This window comes from Nerophis lumbriciformis, linkage group LG16, assembly GCF_033978685.3.
Source record: "Nerophis lumbriciformis linkage group LG16, RoL_Nlum_v2.1, whole genome shotgun sequence".
NCBI lineage: Eukaryota > Metazoa > Chordata > Actinopteri > Syngnathiformes > Syngnathidae > Nerophis > Nerophis lumbriciformis.
The window spans coordinates 14,114,599-14,140,031 of NC_084563.2; the positions used below are offsets into that span (position 1 = coordinate 14,114,599).

The 25,433-nt window shown below is 38.9% G+C and overlaps 2 protein-coding genes and 1 long non-coding RNA gene across 3 annotated transcripts in view; 1 reads left to right on the forward strand and 2 right to left on the reverse strand.

The window, feature by feature from the left end:
* mcts1 (MCTS1 re-initiation and release factor) overlaps positions 1-3,312 on the reverse strand; it is a 7,870-nt gene extending 4,558 nt beyond the window's left edge. The window contains exons 1-3 of the mRNA XM_061976662.1: positions 3,098-3,312; positions 2,684-2,836; positions 2,505-2,602 (exon numbers count right to left, since the gene is read on the reverse strand). Of these exons, the coding sequence (XP_061832646.1) occupies positions 2,505-2,602; positions 2,684-2,836; positions 3,098-3,108 (262 nt within the window). The 5' untranslated portion in view covers positions 3,109-3,312. The remainder of the gene's footprint in view (positions 1-2,504; positions 2,603-2,683; positions 2,837-3,097) is intronic.
* A 2,824-nt stretch (positions 3,313-6,136) lies between these two features.
* Positions 6,137-15,668, reverse strand: LOC133617018 (uncharacterized). Its single transcript, XR_009816930.1, has 4 exons — positions 15,502-15,668; positions 10,827-10,961; positions 7,495-7,595; positions 6,137-6,261 (listed from the first exon to the last, which is right to left on the reverse strand). It is a non-coding gene; the product is annotated as an uncharacterized lncRNA (long non-coding RNA).
* cul4b (cullin 4B) overlaps positions 14,905-25,433 on the forward strand; it is a 31,225-nt gene continuing 20,696 nt past the window's right edge. The window contains exons 1-5 of the mRNA XM_061976663.1: positions 14,905-15,758; positions 20,983-21,098; positions 21,183-21,286; positions 21,364-21,433; positions 25,328-25,401. Coding sequence (XP_061832647.1) covers positions 15,317-15,758; positions 20,983-21,098; positions 21,183-21,286; positions 21,364-21,433; positions 25,328-25,401 — 806 coding nt within the window. The 5' untranslated portion in view covers positions 14,905-15,316. The remainder of the gene's footprint in view (positions 15,759-20,982; positions 21,099-21,182; positions 21,287-21,363; positions 21,434-25,327; positions 25,402-25,433) is intronic.

Genomic DNA, 25,433 nt, shown 5'->3' on the forward strand with positions numbered 1-25,433 from the left:
AAAACCCAACAGTAGTCTACCCTACATGAAGCATTAAAGGCCTACTGAAATGCGGTTTTCTTATTTAAACGGGGATAGCAGGTCCATTCTATGTGTCATACTTGATAATTTCGCGATATTGCCATATTTTTGCTGAAAGTATTTAGTAGAGAACATCGACGATAAAGTTCACAAATTTTGGTCGCTGATAAAAAAGCCTTGCCTGTACCGGAAGTAGCAGACGAGTAGCGTGACGTCACAGGTTGTGGAGCTCCTCACATCTGCACATTGTTTACAATCATGGCCACCAGCAGCGAGAGCGATTCGGATCGAGAAAGCGACGATTTCCCCATTAATTTGAGCGAGGATGAAAGATTCGTGGATGAGGAAAGTGAGAGTGAAGGACTACAGGGCAGTGGGAGCGATTCAGATAGGGAAGATGCTGTGAGAGGCGGGTGGGACCTGATATTCAGCTGGGAATGACAAACAGTAAATAAACACAAGACATATATATACTCTATTAGCCACAACACAACCAGGCTTATATTTAATATGCCACAAATTAATCCCGCATAACAAATATATCGCGGGTTTGTCTCTGTGCGATGTAGAAAATGACTATATCGTGATATTCGAGTATACGTTCTCACGCAGTTGCTTTTAGCTGCGGGCATTACATTGCAGGCGTTTCTCACTCTCTTTCTTGTCTCTCCTTCTCACAGAGACATAAAACAAGCGCACCTTGTTACATACGTCACATACGGTCGTGCATGCAACGTCACATCCCCTCGCGGGGCAGACAGGGTGGCATGGGTAACGTTAGCTGTGATGCTAGCGGAGTGGTAATACAGGAGAAAGAAGGTGGGACTCTGGTAACAAATGAAGGAATAATTAATTCCCAAGAAAAACAGCAGGGAGTCCATCGTCTGGCGGTGGTTTGGCTTCAAGCGGGAATATGTTGAACAAGTATGCGGCAAAAGCGTTGCTACAAAAAGTAGCATTACTCCTAAGTTGTAGCATCATTTGAAAAGTCACCCGCTAGAGAATGAAGAGTGCTTGAAACTCTGCATGTCAACATCTCCATTCGGTGCCACACCAACAAAATGCCCAAGCAACCATTTCCAGATCAACACCGTATGAAAAGAAATAGTCAACAACAGAAGGAGATAACGTCCGCAGTAACCTACCACATAACGAAGGACATACACTATTTGATTTCCTATTATGCAGCTCATTTTAATTTGACAGTTATTGAAATATCTTGTGTGACATCTTGCACAAAAGTGCACTTTATTTGTTTTAAACTATTGTAGTGGCTTTCTGTACAAAAAGTGCACTTTAATTTAGTGTTGTTTTGGTATGTCATCTTAGTGACATTATGCACAAAAGTGCACTCATAGCTTGTTTTAAAATGTCTCTGACAATCTTGCACTTTCTGTTTTGGAAATGACATGAATGTTTGTGCCACTGCTTAATAACTGTTTAATAAATACAGTTTTGCTAAATTGACTTAGTTGTGATTTCCCTCTCTGCATGAAAGTTTAAAATGAGCGTATATTAATGCAGTATGAAGAAGAATGTTTTAATGTAGACACATAGAATCATCATACTGCTGTGATTATATGCATCAAGTGTTCATTCAAGGCTAAGGCAAAATATCGAGATATATATCGTGTATCGTGATATGGCCTAAAAATATCGAGATATTAAAAAAAGGCCATATCGCCCAGCTCTAATATATATATATATATATATATATATATATATATATATATATATATATATAAATATCCCTTCATGAATGAGTATATCCGTTCGGCCACCGTGTTCAATGGAGAAGTCTGATCTCCAAAATGTGCAAGCAGCATGCCCCTTCCCCTTCGAGCTGTCCTGGATGAACTGAAATTATTTTTTCCAATTATTTTGGAACTTGCAAGCGTACTTCTTCTTACTCGTCGTCGCCATGTCTCTTGTTCGTTCTTCTGCTTCATCTCTGTTATGTTTTTGGACATTACTACTTGCCGTAGTTTTGAAGCAATGCATGATGGGAATCCGGATGTTGTGTGTCAGTGTATTAACGTGCCGGCTGGAATGAACACATGCTGAGAAATAGCTTTGTTCCTGCTTACTTTATGGGTTAGAGATAAACCTATGGATAACGGAGACATATATAATAGTCTCCTTCTTGTTGTGTGTGCAGTTGTGCACTGAGCTCCAAAAGCCGTAGATGTTATGTGACTGGGCCGGCACGCTGTTTATATGGAGGAAAAGCGGACGTGACGACCGGCTGTCTTCACTCAGCTGATAAGGGGTGAAGGTTTCAGGTGAGAGAGGACACTAAAGGCAGTGCCTTCAAGGTACGCCCCCAATATTATTGTCCGGGTGGAAATCGGGAGAAATTTGGGAGAATGGTTGCCCCGGGAGATTTTCGGGAGGGGCACTGAAATTCGGGAGTCTACCGGGAAAATCGGGAGAGTTGGCAACTATGAGTATAACCCCTTTACCATTTACTTGAGCAGACTTACATTTATGCAACAATCTCAGTGTGGGGTAGAACGGGCCTTCTCGCTGTCTGAAGAAGAGCAACTCTCCATTCACCGTCAAGATTTCAATGTGTTCATGGCTGCAAAGCGAAGAAGGAAAGATGTGGGATTAACACATCACTGCACAAGTTGAACATGAATACAAATAAGATAAATCATACCATCTCACTATTTTGACAGGGTCCTTCTTTGGCATTATGTGATTGAGCCATGACTCGATTTCAGGAAACTGATCCAGCAGCTGGCTCTTTATGCCTTTAATGACGGATGTTTTCAACTGTATGCAGTTTGACACATTTTCCTTCTCATCAAACCTAAAATGGATGACAAAAAGAGTCACAACAGCAATTACACTGCATTAGCTTGTTGTTGGTAGCTTTGTCGTAGCGTATATATTTTAAACACCAGCATAAGAACCCTTGCAAATTTCAGTAAATACACACCCCGAACATTGTAAAAGACTTAACTTAAAGTGGACATTTTTGGACAGACATACAACAAGCACACCTTTGACCAATTAGCCCTTGCTAGCTCCGTTAGCGTTAGCCACTGTACCCAAAATAATGACCACTCACTTTTTAAACATCTTCTTTTGTCGTCTTTTCGTCGCTTTTCTGTGAGATCCAAGCTTTGTTCCTACACACGCCACTCATATACGATACTATAATCGCGCCGTAGAAACAATGTCGTGTAAAAAAACGGCAAGTTAAAACTAACGCACGCCTGTTTTACGACGATCGCAAAGCAGTTCGAGGATAAACTTGATTTGCGACAGTCATGTCGTTACACGGCAGGTCAGGTTGTGCTCTTAAGTTAAAATAGTGTTTGTTTAAATTTCGTGGGGAGTATTAATTTTTATATTGCTGTATTTATTATTTATGTTCATACTGTGTCATTGCACTTAATAAAACTGACCACTACCGGACATTTTGTGTATGCATAACGCCAATAAAGACTTTTGCAGTATGTTTTAATCTGTATTCTAGTACCAAATAAAACAATAGAAATCAACTATACATTGAATCGTGAGGTTTTTTCTATTTTTTTATTTTAGTAACAAAAATGGATGGACTGTACAAAATAAATCACTAATACATTAAAGCTTTTAATTTAAATAAATGTCATATTGGCCTCACCTGCCATCATGGAAAGAAAAAAAATGTAAAAAGAAAAAAAAAATTAAATTGTTATATGTATCCAGTGATTATACTATAAAGTTATTTTCCATTTAACTTCACTAGTTTTAGATTATTTTTATTCAAAATCGCTGAATTTTCACATTTGCCGTTCAAATACTGAGAAGAGACGGTGCGGTGAACAGCAGCCAGTTGAGGCACGCCACTCAGTGCCGCAACATGGATTGCGCAATGACTCGGCTAACTGCTGGCCTGCTGTGCAGTGAGACTGTATTGCTATATGAACTATATTATACATTTCCATAGTTTAGTTAGCTGAGGTATATAATGTACAGTGTATTTCGTCAACAACTGTATGTGTGTAAAGTATTTCTTGTGCTGAGCGATCATAAAACGGCTGCAAAAGACGCACTGGCTGAGGCTCGCCTCCTGCACCCCAGCCGTAGAATTGTTATATTAACTAAAGCCTACACTTAAACTTTCCACGTGCAAGATTGAATCTATTTAAAAAAAATATTTCATAAGAAGCCAAAAAGTGCAAAAACAATAATGTTGGTGTTTTAGGAGTTGTGAATGACTGCAGGGACACAACATTAGATACACCTGCAGACTGCAGGTGTACCTAATTCACAACTCCTCCAACACGAACATTTTTGTTTTTGCACTTTTTGGCTTCTTATTAAATAACTTTTGTAACCTATTTTCATGGGCTTTCCTCTTTGTGATGTTAAGTTCCTGTTATGCGCTGTTATACAGTATATGCCTTGAGCTCTTATTTTGAAGGCGCTAAGAGCGGAAGTGATGTCACGTTGCGGAGGTTTTTGAAAGAAGGTAAATAAAGTGGTCCTCGTGTAAACTGGAGCCTCCGTGTTTGTTATATTGTAGTTTCATACAGTATAGGCGACATTTATAAACCCTCGGTTACACTTTTTTAAATAGATTCAATCTTGCACGTGGAAAGTTTAAGTGAGGGCTTTAGTTGCGGCGCATGGACTTAATTTCTAAGTAAAGGCAAGACCATAATAACGTTTTTTTTATTAAATGTGCTTTTTTGTGTGCTACAGTTTGTATGTGTAAAGTTAAAGTTAAGTTAAAGTACCAATGATTGTCACACACACACTAGGTGTAATGAAATTTGTCCTCTGCATTTGACCCATCCCCTTGATCACCCCCTGGGAGGTGAGGGGAGCAGTGGGCAGCAGCGGCGCCGCGCCTGGGAATCATTTTTGGTGATTTAACCCCCAATTCCAACCCTTGATGCTGAGTGCCAAGCAGGGAAGAATGCTGATATGAGCTTTTAAACATAACCCGTTAACTGCTGCCAATCAAATGGTGAATAAGATACTCTTTAGGGTTCATATGTTTGTAAATCTGACTGTGATGAAGTCAGTGCCTCACCAGCCATCAACCTCACCGCACGTCACTGCCATATACACAGTATTTTATTTTAACCAGTATACTGCTGTAGAGATATTACCACTTAATCTAAGCACTGGGATAATAATACTTCACATAAAAGGCACACCAGCTCGCTAAACAGAATATTATGTTTAGTGACCTTCCTTAAATTAACATACATGAACAAATGAACAAACATACCCGCTGTACTTCCATTTCCTGTGTGGTGACAGCAATGGCACTGACATCACAAACATCTGATTGAATGGACTTGAATAGAATTTGGAATGTATCCATGTTTTCAACATTGCAGTTCACATCAGTGTCAATGTATTCATTAAAATCTGAGCAGAACTTCAGAATTCTGATCATTTCTGCTTTGCACGAAAGTGCAGATGTACACGCCTCTGTAATGTCCTTGACATTACCAAGTGTGTAAGTCTTCTTCAAAATTTCTCTGCCATCCGGGAGGACTGTTGTGAGAGATCTGGGAGAAGCCATTCTTTTACATGTGTATAAACAAAAATGTACAGAGAAATAACACAAATTCAATACAACACCAAGCTGACAACAGAATGACTTAGTGTAAAATAATAAAAATGTAATCATAGCCTAACAGAAATTATAATGCACATAGTTTGAACAGGCTAAATTTTAAGACATTTTGAACCACTATGAACCATTATTAGTCCAGTGCAAATATGTTTACATAGGTGACTTGATTTCTGAAACAACATTGACTATGACTGGAAATGGTCTTTAATACCTATGCAACATATGGACAGATTAAAAACTTAAAAAGGGAATTTAAAATTGAGATGATAACATACCCAAAAGAAACCATGAATAGTTTTAAAGTCAACCAGTGCAGTTTTGCCAAACAGTTTAATTGATACTGTGGATACCTTCTTACTATCAAGCCTTACCTTAGTAATGTTAGCTAATTTGTGGAAACAAACATGCAAAATAAAAAGCCAAAATTAATTGAAGAATCAACTAGAAGACAAAAGGAAAGTGTATATACTGGTAAATTTTAACAGCAGTTGTCAGCAGTATATAACTAGACCTCAGCTTACCTGTTGACCTTTCTGCAGACACATTTATGGTAAGGTTTGCCGTTTTTAACACATCAGCAACCACTTCTGTTCCCGTCCCATTGGTCAATGAAAGCTGCGTCTCGAATGGAAGACCCAGCTTATCTATGGCTAAAGAAATTGTAAAATAAAGACAATTGTGCTTCTTTTTAAAAATATAAATTCAAACATTCACAATAGCATAGTTTTACATTAGTGCTAATCTACTTCTAGTTTAGTTCTGGTGTAGATATTTTTTAAAAATGGTCCAGAACTTTATTCGTCATGATTTATTTATTTATGTTTCTATTTTTTTCCAAGAGTTAAGACCAAATTTAGTCTTTGGTCATCTGTGGTTTAGCACTTGGTGGTACTTGGGACCTATTATTTTCTGGATATACCGTAAACTCCGGACAATAAGCCACTGCTTGTTTCCTATGCTTTGAACCCTGCGGCTTTGGATTTTTCTTCACTTACAGCCATAAAGCAAATACCGGTAGTTTTTTTCAACACATGCAAAGACAATTGAATGGTGTGTTATTGTTTGTGCTGTGGCGCCATCTCCTAGTCGAGTTCGCTCACTGCAAGTGCGGCTACTGTAGGTGAATGTGAATTTCCACTGTTTAAAGCTTTGAACCGGAAGTAGAATCTCTGTAGGAGTGTTTTCATGCATATTTGTACGTGCTATCATAAGGAAGCGAGCGTTGTTACACATTAGCTAATATGCTAACACGTTTACGAGTGTCCGTGTCAGTATTAATAACTTACAACTGCATTCTTTTTGTATTGTTTTAGTTTCATAAATTCACAAAAACGTCTCCATGGAGTTATTGAGTCTGTTTAGCTAATTGGAGAGCTATATTCTGCAGCTCGTGGGTCCATGACTTCTGTTTTGTTTGATCAGCCGTTTTTTTGCCGTGTTACAGACACCGTTTGGAAACAATTAAGATATGTAAATAAATATTTACAAAATATTTGTGTGAATAACTCATTTCACAACATATACATCTGTGGCTTATAGTCCGGTGCGGCTAATATATGGGAAAACAAAATAATATATGTGCTGAAAACAAAGTTTCGTTGTACTTGTGCAATGACAATAAAGACCTATCTGATCTGAACATCCTAAAATGTAGTGGGCGTGGCTTATACTGTATACTGGTGCGCTCTGTAGTCCAGAAAATACGGTAGTACTTAGTGTGAAAAGTTTGAGAACCACTGGTGTTTAGAGGCCATTCTGGTATACAATGAGGTTCTGTATTTTTTGGTACTGCTGTTACTGCTTTCACTGAGAAGATCAATTGTTTACCTGATGCTACCAAAAAGCTAATTTAAAGGAGTAAGAATAAAATAGTATTGACTCACCCTTCTTAATAAACGTGCCAAAATCGTCAAAGCCCCCTTCAGTTTCAGCCACTCTAACGTATCTCTGGGTTTGATCAAATTTTACAGGAACCAACATTGCACTATGAAAGAAAAGCAGAAAGCACATTTGTTTGATTATTAACAGTGAAAAACTGTAAATGTATTTAGATCAGAAGATACTCCTCACATGTTCCAATTATAATGAGCAGTCGTTGAATTGCACATATTTATTTACAATATTGTCTTTACAGCCCCCACACCACTCACACACAGGCCGCATCACCACACAGCGTCCTCTTAATTTACTCGATAAATAATTATCGTAGCAACAAACTACAAATAAATGCTTTCTTTTAATCAATTTACTTAATACCAAACCTAGTTGCAAGATGAGCTAATGTGCTGCTAACCAAAGCAGTAGTGGGTTTATAGGTAATGGGAGCAAGCTAATGCTAACAATTAGCTAGCATTAGCTACTAACTTTTTGGCTATAATAAGACAAGTTAATTACTAGTAAACATACTGTGCTCACTCCAACACAGTGGTTCTTAACCTGGGTTCGATCGAACACTAAGGGTTCGGTGAGTCGGGCTCAGGCGTTCGGCGGAGGTCAAGACCAGAGCCGGCCCAAGGCATAAGCGTACTAAGCGCTTGCTTAGGGCCCCGCGGCCACCAGGGGGCCCCCAAAAGCAATTAACAAAAAAATTTTTTTTTTTTTTTTTTTCATGTACGAGTCTGACTGATGATTTCTAAATGATCAAAGATATATTATTGTACAAAAACACAATTTTAGGTCAACAGAGTGCTGCTGCTGATCTAGGCCTAGTGATTCTTCCTGCCTCTCTTTAAATGTAAAACTGCCTCTGCTGCACCTGTGACGTTTGCCGCCCGCCGTGCAATGCCAGTGCGCACTGGGCATCAAAAGTGCAGATAGAGGCAAAACAATGTCACAAAAAAGGACATATCCTTCAGGTGCAGAAAAAAGGAAGAAGAAGAAAGTGGAAGAGGAGAAAAAATGCCATGATAAAGGTATGTTTGCATGACTTGGTAATAAAAAGTTTATCAAAGAGATTTGTAGCTGTAATTAGCTTTAGCTAGGTGACGTTAGCTACCTAGCAATATGTTTTTAGCATCAGGTGCTAGCAATATGTTTTTAGCATCAGGTTACTAGTGAGATATGTTGTTTGCACAAATTGTTTGCAGCAGAGCACGGTAATTTATTTGAGTAAAATAAACATTATTTTTTACATCAACTCATAAGTTATGTGAAACTTCCCCAGGAGCATTGTTAAAATACTTTGGAGGCACAGAATCAGCCCAGAGCCAGTCCACATCCTCAGGCTCAACTGTGAGTGATGAATCAGGTGAGGAAAAGACTGTCACGGTATACATTTAATTTCTTAGTATAAACATTACACTTGAAGGGAAATTAATATAGTCAAAGTATCTCATTAATATGTGTGCCTATATGTATGTATGTATGTATTTCATCTTAGGTCCATCTCCATCCTCTACAGTGCTCTCTCACACACCTCCACCCTCTGTGCCCACTGTCCCCTCCATGTCTGAAACCACAGCTGATTTATCTAGTAAGTTAACTGCAAAACACCCTTTGTAATTGCTCATTGTACTGCAGAACATTCTGAGATTAATAATTATGTCCAACAGTGCAATTTAATGACCTTATAGGTCCTTCTTTTTTAGTCATTGTCTTTCTTTGGTCACTTCCTCAGCAACTTCCACCACAACGTCCCCTTCACACCATGGACCATCATCAGCTCCGCCAGTTGACCCAGCTGAGTGGCCTTCTTTCCTCTCAGATTCAGACAGGACTGAGCAGGTGATCAGAGGACCACTGTCTATTAAGGAGAACTTTTCATTCCCCAAACGGCATGATGGCCGAAGTTTTCATTATCATTATACCTACAGACAGCTAGTCAATGGAGAAAAAGTCAAGCGTAGCTGGCTGACTTATTCAAGAAGTAAAGATGCAGTCTATTGCTTTTGCTGCAAATTATTTTCCAAAAAGTCCTAAAAACTGGCAGCCGAGGGACAGCTGGATTGGGTCAACATAGGTGCACTGCTGAAACAGCATGAAAACAGTGAAGATCATTGTAGCAACATGGTGAAATGGAAGGAATTTCCCTTGCGTCTTTCAAAGGGGAAAACTATTGAGAATTTAACTTCAGTAGACTGCGCTCTCTTTGTAAAAAGTAAACATTAAATATGAACAATTAACTAAAAATATAAACTAGTAATTAAAGAATAATATGTACAAGACTGATGAGACAAGATGACACTTTTACCGTAAATGCAAAGCTTTATCACTTGGACTGTTCAACCCCAGGCCACTCTTGTAGCTGAATGTTTTCTACATTTTAAGATTAGGAACCATATGTGGCACTCTGGACATCATTCGTTCATTCATTGGTATTATTTATGTTATAAACTGGGCCACCCCCATATCTTTATAAATGACATGTCATTTGTAAAGACATGCCAGGCTGACAATAGGATAATGTAAACAACACTGCCAGAGCCGCAATGAGTTTATAGTAGGTGTGTGAATGATCAATCAATATTATTGGCAGAAATAGAGGGCCCCAAAATCTAATTTTGCTTAGGGCCCCATGGAGGCTTGGGCCGGCACTGGTCAAGACACACCCAACTCATTGTGTAAATAAAAACTTCTCCCTATCGGCATATTACAGATATGGCAACAGCAGAAGTCAGACTGATTTGCAGGTGTGTAATTTGTTGTGAGTTTATGTGTTGGTTTTGTTCTTTGAACAAGGTGATGGTCATGCACGGTTCATGTTGTGCACCAGTAAAAAAACATGGTAACACTTTAGTATGGGGAACATATTCACCATTAATTAGTTGCTTATTAACATGCAAATTAGTAACATATTGGCTCTTAACTAGTCATTATTAAGTACTTATTAATTCCTTATTCGGCATGGCCTTATTATAACCCTAACCCTCCAACCCTGGCCCTAACCCTAACCCTAACCAAATAACTCTAAATTAAGTCTTTGTTACTTAGAATATGTTCCCCTAGTGTCCAAAAAACTCTAACTTAAGTCTTTGTTACTTAGAATACGTTCACCATACTAAAGTGTTACCAAAAACATATAACTTTGTCTTGAATTTGAAAAAAAAAAACATTTTATATTTCACTAAAGAAGGGTTCGGTGAATGCGCATATGAAACTGGTGGGGTTCGGTATCTCCAACAAGGTTAAGAACCACTGCTCCAACATAACACACAGTCAGTATAGCTAGGGTATATTTCATTTAGAAGCAGCAACAAGACAAGAAACAGGTACTTACATACAGTGCCTTCTTTGCCTGCCTGCCTTGAGTGATGCTTCCACTTCACTCTCCCGCTTTTTGGAGGGCAACACGTCACAAGTTCCATTGCAAATGTTCACTCTTGATCAGTGTGATTTAAAAAAAAATCTACACCTGTGAATTAGCATGAACTCATTAGACAAAATAAGACTGCTATTGTTGAAATAAATCAAAAGAGTATCATTTTTTGAACACTCAACACCCTTCAACACCAACACTGATAATTCAACACTTTAGAATTTGCTGTGCAGCAATATGGCTAGCTGTTCGTCAGCAGTTCATTTGCACATGCAAAACGTGACATCTTGTCAGTAGGTTACAATCACAAATTCCCAGCAAAACTACCACTATTACACCCTTTGGGATACAACAACGTGAAAGTAGACTGGAATATGCTTACCTTCATTAAGAAATGTGGACTGATACAGTCGCAGAGGTCTGGTAATGGCCACATAGAGCCAGGAAAAGGCGGGGCGGGCGGGCAAATGTGCTTAAAAACGTAGAGTTTGATGTAGCTGACTTTTTTTTTTTTTTTTTTTCAAACACTATGGCATGTCAGCGGATTGACCAAAGCTCATAACACAATGTTGTGTAAAATGTCTGTGTAACTTTCCCCTCAGGAAAATCCTGTGACTTAACACAACATTTGTTGAAATCATCACAAAACATTCGTTTTAAGTAGAGATGTCGATAAATGCTTTAAAATGTAATATCGGAAATTATCGGTATCGGGTTTTTTGGTTTTTTTTTTTATTAAATCAACATAAAAAACACAAGATTCACTTGCAATTAGTGCACCAACCCAAAAAACCTCCCTCCCCCAAATACACTCATTCACACAAAAGTGTTGTTTCTTTCTGTTATTAATATTCTGGTTCCTACATTATATATCAATATACTGTATATCAATACAGTCTGCAAGGGATGCAGTCATACTTGCCAACCTTCAGACCTCCGATTTCGGGAGGGGGGGAGGGGGCGTGGTTAAGAGGGGAGGAGTATATTTACAGCTAGAATTCACCAAGTCAAGTATTTCATATATATATATATATATATATATAAGAAATACTTGACTTTCAGTGAATTCTAGCTACATATATATATATATATATATATATATATATATATATATATATATATATATATATATATATATATATATATATATATATATATATATATATATATATATATAAATAAGAGAAATACTTGAATTTCAGTGTTCATTTATTTACAGTTACACATATACACACACATAACACTCATCTACTCATTGTTGAGTTAAGGGTTGAATTGTCCATCCTTGTTCTATTCTCTGTCACTATTTTTCTAACCATGCTGAACACACTCTCTGATGATGCATTCTGCTTTGTCTCCTTGTTGTGTGCGCAGTTGTGCACTGCACTCTCTAAAAGCCCTAGATGTTATTGGCACATATGCATGTACAGTAGATGGCAGTATTGCCCTGTTTAAGAGTGTCACAACATTGCTGTTTACGGCAGACGAACTGCTTTACGGTAGACGAAAACGTGACTGCTGTTGTTGTGTGTTGTTACCGCGCTGGGAGGACGTTAATGAAACTGCCTAACAATAAACCCACATAAGAAACCAAGAACTCGCCCTCGATCATTCTACAGTTATAACGTCATTGGGCAGGCACGCTGTTTATATTGTGGGAAAGCGGACGTGAAAACAGGCTGTCGACACGTCACTCGGGTCCGCCTGAATTTCGGGAGATTTTCGGGAGAAAATTTGTCCCGGGAGGTTTTTGGGAGAGGCGCTGAATTTCGTGAGTCTCCCGGAAAATCCGGGAGGGTTGGCAAGTATGGATACAGTCCGTAAGCACACATGATTGTGCGTGCTGCTGGTCCGCTAATAGTAATAACCTTTACCAGTTAATTTTACTCATTTTCATTAATTACTAGTTTCTATGTAACTGTTTTTATATTGTTTTACTTTCTTTTTTATTCAAGAAAATGTTTTTAATTTATTTATCTTATTTTATTTTATTCATATTTTAAAAAAGGACCTTATGTTCACCATACCTGGTTGTCCAAATTAGGCATAATAATGTGTTAATTTCACCACTGTATATATATCAGTATCGGTTGATATCGGTAGCGGTTGATATCTGTCCCGGTAATTTAAGAGTTGGACAACATCGGAATATTGGCAAAAAGCCATTATCGGACATCCCTAGTTTTAAGAGTGTACAAAACAGCGCCAGGGGGTTATAAACTCAATAAAGTAACTAAAATAGAATGCCAAATATATATATAAGTAACAAAATGTAAAGCCATAGGCTCACACAAGCTCCATAAATAATCCAAATTTGGAACACAGCATCATAGTTTTTACAGCTTTTTGGTTGTTAGAAGTAGAGAGTGTTTTAAAGGAGAGTTCTTATTCTTTTTTTAAAGGCACAAAAAACAGGTCGGGTATTGACAAACTTAATGTATGAATATAAAACTTAGCCAATAGTATAATGAGGTTGCAAAGGTAAAATTTCATTTTTTCCACTTTCTACCGCTTGTCCCTTTTGAGGTCGCGGGGGGTGCTGGAACCTATCTCAGCTGCATTCGGGCGGAAGGCGGTGTACACCCTGGACAAGTCGCCACCCCATCACAGGGCAAACACAGACAGACAGACAACATTCACACTCACATTCACACACAAAGGTAAAATTATTTTTAATTTGTTTTTTCATACAGTGTAAATCCAAATAGCACCTTTAAAACAAAGCACACATTTGTGAAGTGAAGTGAATTATTATATAGCATACTTGCCAACCTTGAGACCTCCGATTTCGGGAGGTGGGGGGGTGGGGGCGTGGTCAGGGGTGGGACAGGGGTGGGACAGGGGCGTGGTTGAGGGCGGGGGCGTGGTTAAGAGGGGAGGAGTATATTGACAGCTAGAATTCACCAAGTCAAGTATTTCATATATATATATATATATATATATATATATATATATATATATATATATATATATATATATATATATATATATATATATATATATATACATCCTGAAAATATGCAAACAAAACTGTGTTTAGATAATTGATACTTCAAACTTGCATAGATAAATCTTAAGGAATATAACATAACTTGGCTTCTGAGAGCTTCAAAATGTAATGAATAAAATGCTAAAGTTGTTGATAAACAAGCAATTATTTTAATAAGTAAATCTGGTCATTTTAATTGAATTATTATGATCATTTAAAATTAATGATCTCAACTATGTTTATTTTAATGTATAATTCTATGGCTAGATGTAATAAGGAGTCAGAAAAAATACAAATAAAAATACAATTAATTTTGATGTTTTTAGCAAAATATAGTAAAAAAAAATTTTTTTTTTTTTTTAAATTAATAAATATATTTATTTTTAGGTAAGATAAACATAATAATAAAATGTATCTCTAGTCTGGATGATTTAGTTCTTGTCACCCTGTTGTCCTCCCGTCATAAAGAAAAGGCTGTCCTCACTCAGGTCCGCATTGAGCTGGAGGGGGCGTGGCCTCCAGCTCCGGCTGAAAATCGGGAGATTTTCGGGAGAATATTTGTCCCGGGAGTATTTCGGGAGAAGCGCTGAATTTCGGGAGTCTCCCGGAAAATTCGGGAGGGTTGGCATGTATGTTATATAGCGCTTTTCTCTATTGACTCAAAGCGCTTCACGTAATGAAACCCAATATCTAAGTTACACTTAAACCAGTGTGGGTGGCACTGGGAGCAGGTGGGTAAAGTGTCTTGCCCAAGGACACAACGGCAGTGACTAGAGGCGGAAGCAGGAATCGAACATGGAACCCTCAAGTTGCTGGCACGGCCACTCCACCAACTGAGCTATGCGCCCCATGTCATGACTATCGTACTGTATCTTGCCACGCTCGAATGTCAATTTCCTGTACTCAATTAATTGTTCTCGAGTGTGTATATTGTATGGCGCCATCTTGTGGGCAAAAGTACCACAACAATATAAAACACGTTGGTGCGAAAAGTACTTTCGTACAAAGTACTTCCGGTGGGGTCACCAGTAGTTTTTATGAGCTATTTTTTTACTCTTTCTTACCACCACTTGCTTCCCGCACCTATGAACCTACCTGTACTTGATTTACTTATGAGAAAAAAAACACCTTTATTATTCGTTTTCTGTTATCGAGTTACTCTTCGCCGGACCTCCTCGCAGCACAGGCGGCTGAAGACGAACGAGGCGAAAAGAGGAAGCAATAGACGTCCATCTTTCTTTCTGGATGCCAGCAGCAATAATAAGAGAGCAGGCTAGCTTCAAGTCTACTTTCCCCACATTTAGGATTTTTTTCCACCTGTATTGGGACTTAGCAAAAAGGAAACAAGCCGGCGTTGAGCTCCAGGACAAAGCACCGCGCTCACCCCCGCTGAAGCTAGCCTGCTTTGGGAAGTTCGCGACTAAGAAGACTGGCTGCTAAGAATTAGTATTCCCGTTCTTTCATGTTTCCAACAGGTTTATCTTCCCCTAACCCCCCACCACCGCCTACCCAGGAGGCAAGAGCGACGGCTACTGATGTCAAAAACGACAGCGGCAACATTATATCTTCGAAGAAGAGGAAAATAAACGGCTCCGAGAGGGAAGAGACCAGCGGCCCCATTTCCCCCTCGCCCCCCAAGACCCTCACCTCGTCCTCCTCCTGCTCGCCCATCCACAAGAAGTTGCGCTTCGAGGACTCCGTGGACTTCATCGGGCTGGATGTGAAAATGGCCGAGGAGGCTGCCGCCGCTTCGTGCTCCTCCAACAACAAAAGCAAAGCGGCGCTGCTGGCCGCCGGCGTGGGCCACCATGCCAACGGACTGAGCAAGAGCGCCGCAGGCTCCGGGACCTTCTCCAACAGCAAGCCGGGGGCCGCCAAGAAACTAGTCATCAAGAATTTCAAAGGTAGCAGAACATATCTAATATCACATCTTGCATTTAAAGACCCCCCCCCCCTCCCCCCACACACAAACATAACACTACTGTTTACAAATCACATCCGTGAGCTATCTTCCTGAGCTTTGTGGGTTTGTGTTCATTTGGTTCGAAAGGGACAAGCGGTAGGAAATGGATGGATGGTTCTTGGTTAATTATTCATAAGAGGAGGCTATCCTGGTCATCAAACTTGATTTACTTCAGAAACCAAACTGACCCAAACCATAACTAATTTATTCTCTCTCACGCCCCCCTTTGGGGATGGATTTTTTTCACGCCCCCTGCAGTAATTTTTATTTTTAATCTGCATGTCAGGATCGTTATTTATTCACACTAAATATTGAAGTTAAAGTACCACTGATAGTCACACACACACACACACAAGGTGTGGTGAAATTACCCTCTGCATTTGACCGATCGCCTTTTTTCCACCGAGGGGAGCAGTGAGCAGCAGCGGTGGACACGCTCAGTAATCATTTTGATGATTTAACCCCCAATTCCAACCCTAGATGCTGAGTGCGAAGCAGGGAGGTAATGGGTCCCATTTTTATAGTCGTTGGTATGACCCGGCCGGGGTTTGAACTCAAGACCTACCGATCTCAGGGCGGACACTCTAACCACAAGGTCACTGGGCTATCTTCCTGAGCTTTGTGGTTTTGTGTTCATTTGGTTCGAAAGAGACAAGCAGTAGAAAGTGGATGGATGGCTGGTTCTTGGTTAATTAGTCATAGCAGGAGGTCCATTTGGACGCTGTCCTGGTCATCAAACTTGATTTACTTCAGAAACCAAACTGACCCAAACCATAACTAATTTATTCTCTTACACGCCCCCCTTTGGGGATAGATTTTTTTCACGCCCCCGGCAGTAATTTTCATTTTTAATCTGCATGTCAGGATCGTTATTTATTAACACTAAAGATTAAAGTTAAAGTACCACTGATAGTCACACACACACACACACACACACACAAGGTGTGGTGAAATTACCCTCTGCATTTGACCCATCCCCTTTTTCCACCAAGGGGAGCAGTGAGCAGCAGCGGTGGCCACGCTCAGTAATCATTTTGGTGATTTAACCCCCAATTCCAACCCTAGATGCTGAGTGCCAAGGAGGGAGGTAATGGGTCCCATTTTTATAGTCGTTGGTATGACCCGGCCGGGGTTTGAACTCAAGACCTACCGATCTCAGGGCAGACACTCTAACCACAAGGCCACTGAGCAGGTTCCTGAGCTTGTTGTTTTGTGTTCCTTTGGTTCGAAAGGGACACGCAGTAGAAAATGGATGGATGGATGGATGGATGGTTCTTGGTTAATTATTAATAGCAGGAGGTCCATTTGGACGCTGTCCTGGTCATCAAACTTGATTTACTTCAGAAACTAAACTGGCCCAAAGCATAACTATTTTTTTCTCTCTCACGCCCCCCCCTTGGGGATATATTTTTGTTCACGCCCCCCGTGCAGTAATGTTTATTTTTTATCTGCATATCAGGATCGTTATTTATTAACACTAAAGATTAAAGTTACCGTATTTTCCGCACCATAAGGCGCCCTGGGTTAAAAGCCGCGCCTTCAATGAACGGCATATTTCAAAACTTTGTCCACCTATAAGCCGCCCGGTGTTGTAAGCCGCATCTAACTGCGCTAAAGGAATGTCAAAAAAAACAGTCAGATAGGTCAGTCAAACTTTAATAATATATTAAAAACCAGCGTTCTAACAACTCTGTTCACTCCCAAAATGTACGCAAATGTGCAATCACAAACATAGTAAAATTCAAAATAGTGCAGAGCAATAGCAACATAATGTTGCTCGAACGTTAATGTCACAACACACAAAATAAACATAACGCTCACTTTCTGAAGTTATTCTTCATTCATAAATCCCTCGAATTATTCTCCTTCGTTGTCCGAATTGAAAAGTTGGGCGAATGTGGGATCCAAAATGTCGTCTGGCGCTGTCTCCGTCTCCCTGTCTTGGTGAACGTCACGTGTGTTCGCCTTCTGTCATCCACTGTTCCCACGCAGTTAGCAGTCTAGCTTCGAATGCCCTGTTGACACCAATATCTAGCGGCTGGAGGTCTTTTGTCAATCCACCCGGAATGACGGCGAGTATTGAATTAAGCGCGTAAGCGTGTCTCTTAATGTGATGTTATGAGCTAGCAAATATAACAACTACACTACCCAGCATGCAACGATAGTGACGAGCATGCGCGGTAGCCCTGAGAAGCGTTGTTGTATGCTGGGAGTTAGAATGTGGTTATGAGCACGCTGTGAGTAAACGTTGAGAACTCAGTTAACACGCCTCGTCTGCATTATTTATAATTAGACAGACAACACACTTAATAGGAGCCATTTTGGGGTCTTTACATAAACACACAAATGGAAATGAAACGTCACATATCCCAGCATGCACCGCGCGCTTCTTCTACGGGGAAAAAAGATGGCGGCTGTTTACCGTAGTTGCGAGACCTAAACTTTATGAAAACGAATCTTAATATTTATCCATATATAAAGCGCACCGGGTTATAAGGCGCACTGTCAGCTTTTGAGAAAATTTGTGGTTTTTAGGTGCGCCTTATAGTGCGGAAAATACGGTAAACGTTAAAGTACCACTGATAGTCTCACACACACACTAGGTGTGGTGAATTTACCCTCTGCATTTGACCCATCCCCTTGTTCCACCGAGGGGAGGGGAGCAGTGAGCAGCAGCGGTGGCGGCGCTCGGGAATAATTTTGGTGATTTAGCCCCCAATTCCAACCCTTGATGCTGAGTGTCAAGCAGGGAGGTAATGGGTCCCATTGTTATAGTCTTTGGTATGACTCAGGGTTTGAACTCACAACCGATCTCAGGGCGGACACTCTAATCACAAGGCCACTGAGCAGGTTCCTGAGCTTTGTGGTTTTGTGTTCATTTGGTTCTTGGTTAATTATTAATAACAGGAGGTTATCCTGGTCATCAAAATGTATTTACTGCAGAAACCAAACTGACCCAAAGCATAACCCAGTGGTTCTCATTTTATCTCTCTCACCCCCCTCTGGAACAACATGGCACACAAACAACCATCAGAAATGCAGCCAATATTACATACAGATAATGTATAATGAAACATGCAAATATAAATTAAATACACAAAGGACATAAGTGAAATAAATTAAATTAGCTCAAATATACCTACAAACAAGGCATAATAATGCAATATATACATACAGCTAGCCTAAATAGCATGTTAGCATAGATTAGCTTGCATTCATGGATTGACCAAATATGCCTGATAAGCACTCCACACAAGTCAATAATATCAACAAAGCTCACCTTTGTGCATTCACACACAGCATAAAACGTTTGGTGGACAAAATGAGACATAGGAGTGGCATGAAACATGTTTTTCTGTGGCAGCATCGGAGAAAGTTGTACATGTAAACAAACTACGATGAGTTCAAGGATCGCTGAAATTAGTAGGACAAAGCGGTGCTTTCCAAATACTCTCATCAGTGAAGTATGTTAAATATAAACAGTGGGATTTCTAACGATTGGTTTGTTCTCCTACAGAAAATATATTAAAACAAAAAATATATGTTTTTCTTAATCTTTTTCCATTTTCACACATCTCTGAAAGAGGTCCAGGGAGCCACTAGGGCGGCGCTAAAGAGCTGCATGCGGCTTTTAGAGCCACAGGTTGCTGACACCCGCCTTACGCCTTAAGTCGCTGACTTTTACTGTCAAAACCTGGCGGCTCAGTTGCCAGAAATGTACCATAATAGGGAACGTAGATTTTACCATAAAAAAGTAGCAGCTTAGTCACCAGAATTAAGCTTTAAAAATAACAGTGCTGTTTTTCACTTTATAGTAATGCACTGTAAAAAAAAAAGTGTATTATAAGTGTAAACTGGTAGCTCAGTCACAAGAATTTTAACATTAAAGCAACAGTAATTTGGTGGTAAAAAAAACAAACACCGCACATTTTTTGGAACATTTCTGGTAACTGGTAAATTCCATAGATTTTTTTTTTTACAGGCTATCTAGTTGCTCTACGGTAAAATTGTGACTTCTTGACACTCTATGGCGAAGGATAATCTTGGTCGCCATTCTTCGCCCACACCTTCATTTTAATTTTTTTCATTTATTTTTTTATTTCAGGCAATGACATAAAAAAGTACAAAGTTGACAACACATAATAATATAAATTAATATAGTGCAAAAGATAATGTATAGTATGTAATGCATGATTGTCCAGTTTTGCCTGAAAGGGAGTGGGAAGAAGATAATTTATTTAATCCCACCCCCAGTTCTCCATTCAGTGATTATTCACATGAGCTTCATTCTTGCTTTGTTCAAGGATTATAATACAGATGTTGTATCATAGTGGCATTACCACAGGTAACAATAATTATTACACTGTAACAATAATTTGTATCAACAATGTAGGAATAATGAATATACCAGCAATGGTAATAGACAAAAAGCCAACAATGGTAATAGACAACATAGCAATAATGGTAATAGACAACATAGCAATAATGGCAAGGAAACATTGAGCACATGTTAACACTTTCAGACAGAGTACAACAGCAGGTCAAATTAAAGACCCTCATCTCTATATTTGAACCAGACCCCAAGTTTGTATAATAGTTTAAATCGATTAATAGTTTGGCATTGCTTGTGTTGTAAGTCCAGTTTGTTTCAGACACACAAAAACGTTTACGAGTGGTTTGAGCTCTCGGCAATAAGAAATATCCAAAGCCTCTCAAGTTATGATCCTGCACTTGTCTTATAAAAAAACGTTGTAGATTAGGCGGCTTGTAATAAAAACAAATAAGCTTCAAAATTTAGCATCCTCCATACGTCTACTCTCAGTACTCTGTCTGGGTAAAGTTTGTAATCAATCGGATGAAATATCTAGAAGGAACTGGTTACAGAACAACACCTTGAAATTGACTTTTTGAATGTTTTGAGGTTAAAAATGTACATAAAAGTTGCAGAGTTTTATTATATTTATATATAGCGGCATGAGGCTAAATTCCTCCCTGGCGGTGTTGTTGTATGGTAAAAATTGCTGTTTGGTCCGCAGACCACTGGCACATTTTCACTTTGTAGGGGACAAACATTTTTCACGCCCACCCTGAAGTGAGCTTTTATTTATTTATCTATCTGTATGTGTCAAGATATACACTATAACCTTGCTTTCCCCCACACACAGAGAAACCCAAGTTGCCAGAAAACTACACACAGGAGACGTGGCAGAAGCTGAAGGAGGCGGTGGAGGCCATTCAGAACAGCACATCCATCAAGTACAACCTGGAGGAGCTCTACCAGGTATTGCTTGCGCTCCCCAAATCCAGTTTTCCGCCAAACGTGTGTGCCTTTCACTCAAGCTTGTGTTCCTTGTTTCCTCTGCAGGCTGTAGAGAACCTGTGCTCCCATAAGATCTCAGCCAAGCTTTACAAACAGCTGAGGGCCGTGTGCGAAGACCACATCAAGGCCCAGATCGATCAGTTCAGAGAATATCCTTTTTCAAATATTATACTGCTGTTGTTATTATTATTCACTAACCTGACGTTTGCCTTAATATTGTTCTCACGGGCGCTCTGGACAGTGTGCTCTTTCTGAAGAAAATTGACAAGTGCTGGCAGGATCACTGCAGACAAATGGTACGTCCTAAGTAAGGAAATACACCTGTGAACACAATGCTGCTTAATAGGTGGGCATAGCCAAGGTTAGTTAAGTGTCAAACTGTCTAATTGCTTCTAAAGCTGTCATATATGTGTAAAAAATTAAGTTGTGGTTTTTAACAAATCCCAAAGATGTAACATTGCTTCCCACTATGCAGCCGATTTTCGTGAAAAAGTATGTGATCAGCCTTTGCATATTAATGCCGATTTATTTTTGGTGACCTGCTGACAAGCTGCCAGCATCTAATTGTTTCTGCATACACAATGTGGAGCCGCTCCACTAAATCAATAATAAACACCTACATCACGGCAAACACTGCATTTACTAGTCTCTTCGGTATCATTATCAAGGACTGGAGGACGAGGCTAAGCATCTGACACACAGAGAGAAAGCCAGGAGCAGGCATGCTAATTGCTAAGCTAACTAGGCTTTAAAAACAGGAATTTTAGAAAATATAGATAATACCACAATAGGTGTCAAACTCATTTTAGCTCAGGGGCCGCATTGAGGAAAATTTGTGCACACGCAGGCCGGACTATTAAAATCATGGCATTAAAACTAAAAAAATAAAGACAACTTCAGATTGTTTTCTTTGTCTTATTTGGCCAAAAATAGAACAAACACATTCTGAAAATATTACAATAAACATTTTGAAAAAAACTACCGGAAGTGGTAAAGTTTAGATCCTTGAAGAAAGTGAATGAATGTTTATAACTGAAATTTACATATGCATAAAAATGTGTTTTCTTTTGTATTATTTTTTTTAATGAATTAAGTAACGTTTATGACAACCTTTTTCCAAAACACAATATAGAATGTGAGATATACAGATATAAATCGCACTGGAGCCCGGCCAAACTATGAAAAAAACTGCGACTTATAGTCCGAAAAATACGGTAACAGGATAAGGCATACATTTATCATTTGTTTTCAAAACGGTTACAAAAAAGTGGGACCCCAAAAATGTACTGTGGTACCCCATTTTTATGACTTGATGACATTTTGAAAATTCCTAGCGCCAACACTGATGGAGTATTGGTGCGTGCAAAACAGCAGCAGGCGGCTGTGGCCTGCGGGCCACGTCTAATACTAATCAAATATCATCCCGGGGGCCATAGATAATTTGGCCCTTGACTTTGACACCCCTGTCCTAGATGATATGAATGGGTTGGTGTTGGCATTTTTGGAATTTATTGAAAAATGTTTACATAGTAACAGTTTGCATTTAAATGTGTATTTTGGAATTTCGGGAAAATCAGGAATTTGTATGGAAAAAAATTATAACTTTTGTTGTCCCAACTAATAGGAATGTTTTGAAGGTGGAATGGTCAAAGATGGTTGAAAAATGTGGACTGTGAATCTGTGAATTCCTGGAATTTTTTTGAACTTGGAAAATGGTAGTTTGATTCTCCAAGGTGAGTGGAGTGTGTGGGTGGTGGAAAGGTCAAATCTGGACGTGGTTTTAAGAACCCTTTAAACAATCTAATTTCTTTGACAACCTGGTCTGGTGAAGATAAGGTCTTTTTTTTTAAAATAAAATAAATAAATAAAAAACATTTTCTTGAATAAAAAAGAAAGTAAAACAGTTACATAAAAAATAGTAATTAATGAAAATGAGTCAAATTAACTGTTAAAGGTTAGTACTATTAGTGGACCAGCAGCACACACAATCCTGTGTGCTTCACGGACTGTATCCCTTGCAGACTGCATTGTTCTATAATGTAGGAACCAAAATATTAATAACAGAAAGAAACAACCCCTTTTGTGTGAATGAGTGTAAATGGGGGAGGAAGGCTTTTTGGGTTGGTGCACTAATTGTACCGGTAAGTGTATCTCGTGTTTTTTATGTTGATTTAATAAAAAATAAATAAAGGTCAAATCGGTTGCGAAATGGGGGAATTGTGCAAGTTCGAAAAATGTCCCATTCATTTTCAACGGGCAAAGTGACATAGAAAAACGTGAATTCTGGGTAATCTGGGATTTTTTTATTTTTTTGGGGAGATCCTGATTCCCGATCGAGCCGAACGTTTTGATACTTTAACGGTTCCGATCGGATGAAAACTGTGGGCTGTGGAGTGCGCCAAAGTTTTTGGGCGGAATAATAATAAAGAGACCTTTTTTTGGTGTAGAATAACATATAATAACATTAATAAGAAAGAGGATAGCCTAACAACAACTGTTGGTGTGTCATCATTGTCGCAGTCAGTACAGGACACGTAAGAGGAGGGCACACTCATCCATAAATTGGTTGCGTCGATGCCAAAGGTAGTATCAGTATTTAATTGATTCAAGGGTGATTTTTAATTTCTCAATAATTTTGTCGTTATTGTTTACAAACTCGGGGAATATTTTCTTGCACACAAGAGGACCTTGAGGGCAAAAACCAAATCATTTAAATGAGTAATAGAAAGTAATTTTTGCTTTTGTTTAGTTATTGTGTACTATTATTGACTTTGTTTTGCTCAAACCATTGTATGTCATAAAAGGGAACAAGGAACTACTTTCAATATCGTGTTGATATTGTTAAACTTCCAATAGCACTCACCTTAAATACATTGAAAAAAGCACAGTTAATACTTCTGATCGGTATTGATATCGGACGATCTTACTCATGGATCATCGGTATCGGCAGCGTAAAACCCTGATCAGAACATCTACACTTCCCATGCATCTCATTTTAAAGAAATTTGTAAGTGACATACAAGTGTAAAAAGAAGTTAAGACATGTGAAACAACAAAATACTGCCTGTGGCGAAGCTTACGTCCTGTTACTTTATTTTTCTTCTCTTAAATCCTTTATCACCTTGTTGGTGAAGGTGTCACAAATGATGCCTCTGACGTCTTGCCATACGGTGATTAAAAGTTAGAATGATACTTTTCTTGAAAATTGGATTCATTGTACGGCATTTAACTTTCTACTGTTTTAGTTTGTAGTAGTGTTAGCATTTTATTGTCTTGTATGTACTCATTACTAATTTTGGCAGGTACATTACGACAACCTAATAAGGGTCCAGTACAAGAGCTGTGTCCAACACTCAATTTTTGCATTAACGTTTTGATAGAGGCTAATAGAGAGCTTAGAACAGGGGTGTCAAACGTAAGGCCCACGGGCCGGATCAGGCCCACGAACAGGTTTTAGCCGGCCCGCGGGATAAGTTTGCTAAGTATAAAAATGAGCCGAAAATTTTGAATGAAAGAAACTGCTGTTCTAAATGTGTCCACTGGATTTCACAATAGCAATTCTTTGTATCTTTGTAGATGATGCTACATATGTCGAGTACATCAGTTGAGGAAAATGAGCAAACTACATAAATAACATCCTGTATTTAGATTTTTTAATAATTTTTTTATCTTGATAAATTGAAAATGAACACCAATGAGTTGACTGATGAACATTATCACATAATTTATTCAGAAAGTGTAAATAACGACAAATAAAGATAGAATACTATCAACCGCAACATGTAAGTGTAAAAAAAAAACCAACAACATTATGATTTGTACATTTTCAGAATGTGCTTGTTCTATTTTTAAACAAAGAAACAATCGGAAGTTGTCTTTGTTTTTAAGTTATCGTGCTGTGATTTTACCAGTCCGGCCCACTTGGGAGTAGATTTTTCTCCATGTGGCCCCCGATCTAAAATGAGTTTGACACTCCTGGCTTGGAAGGTACCGGTAATGTTTATTAATGTTTGCAGTTTACAGTAGTGTAGAATACTTGTATTACTAAATAAGCTATCCTGAAATCGTTACCCCCAAAAATCGAATCGAATCGTGTGGTGCCCAAAAGATTCACAGACCTGTAAAGCATTATCATTCAAAAAGGGTCATTATACTTAAAAAAACTGTCATCATGTTTTTTACCCCCACAGATCATGATAAGGGGTATATTTTTATTTTTGGACCGCACCTACGTTTTACAAAACTCAATGCTGCCATCCATCTGGTGAGTGATCGGCCACGTTCCTTTTTTCTGCA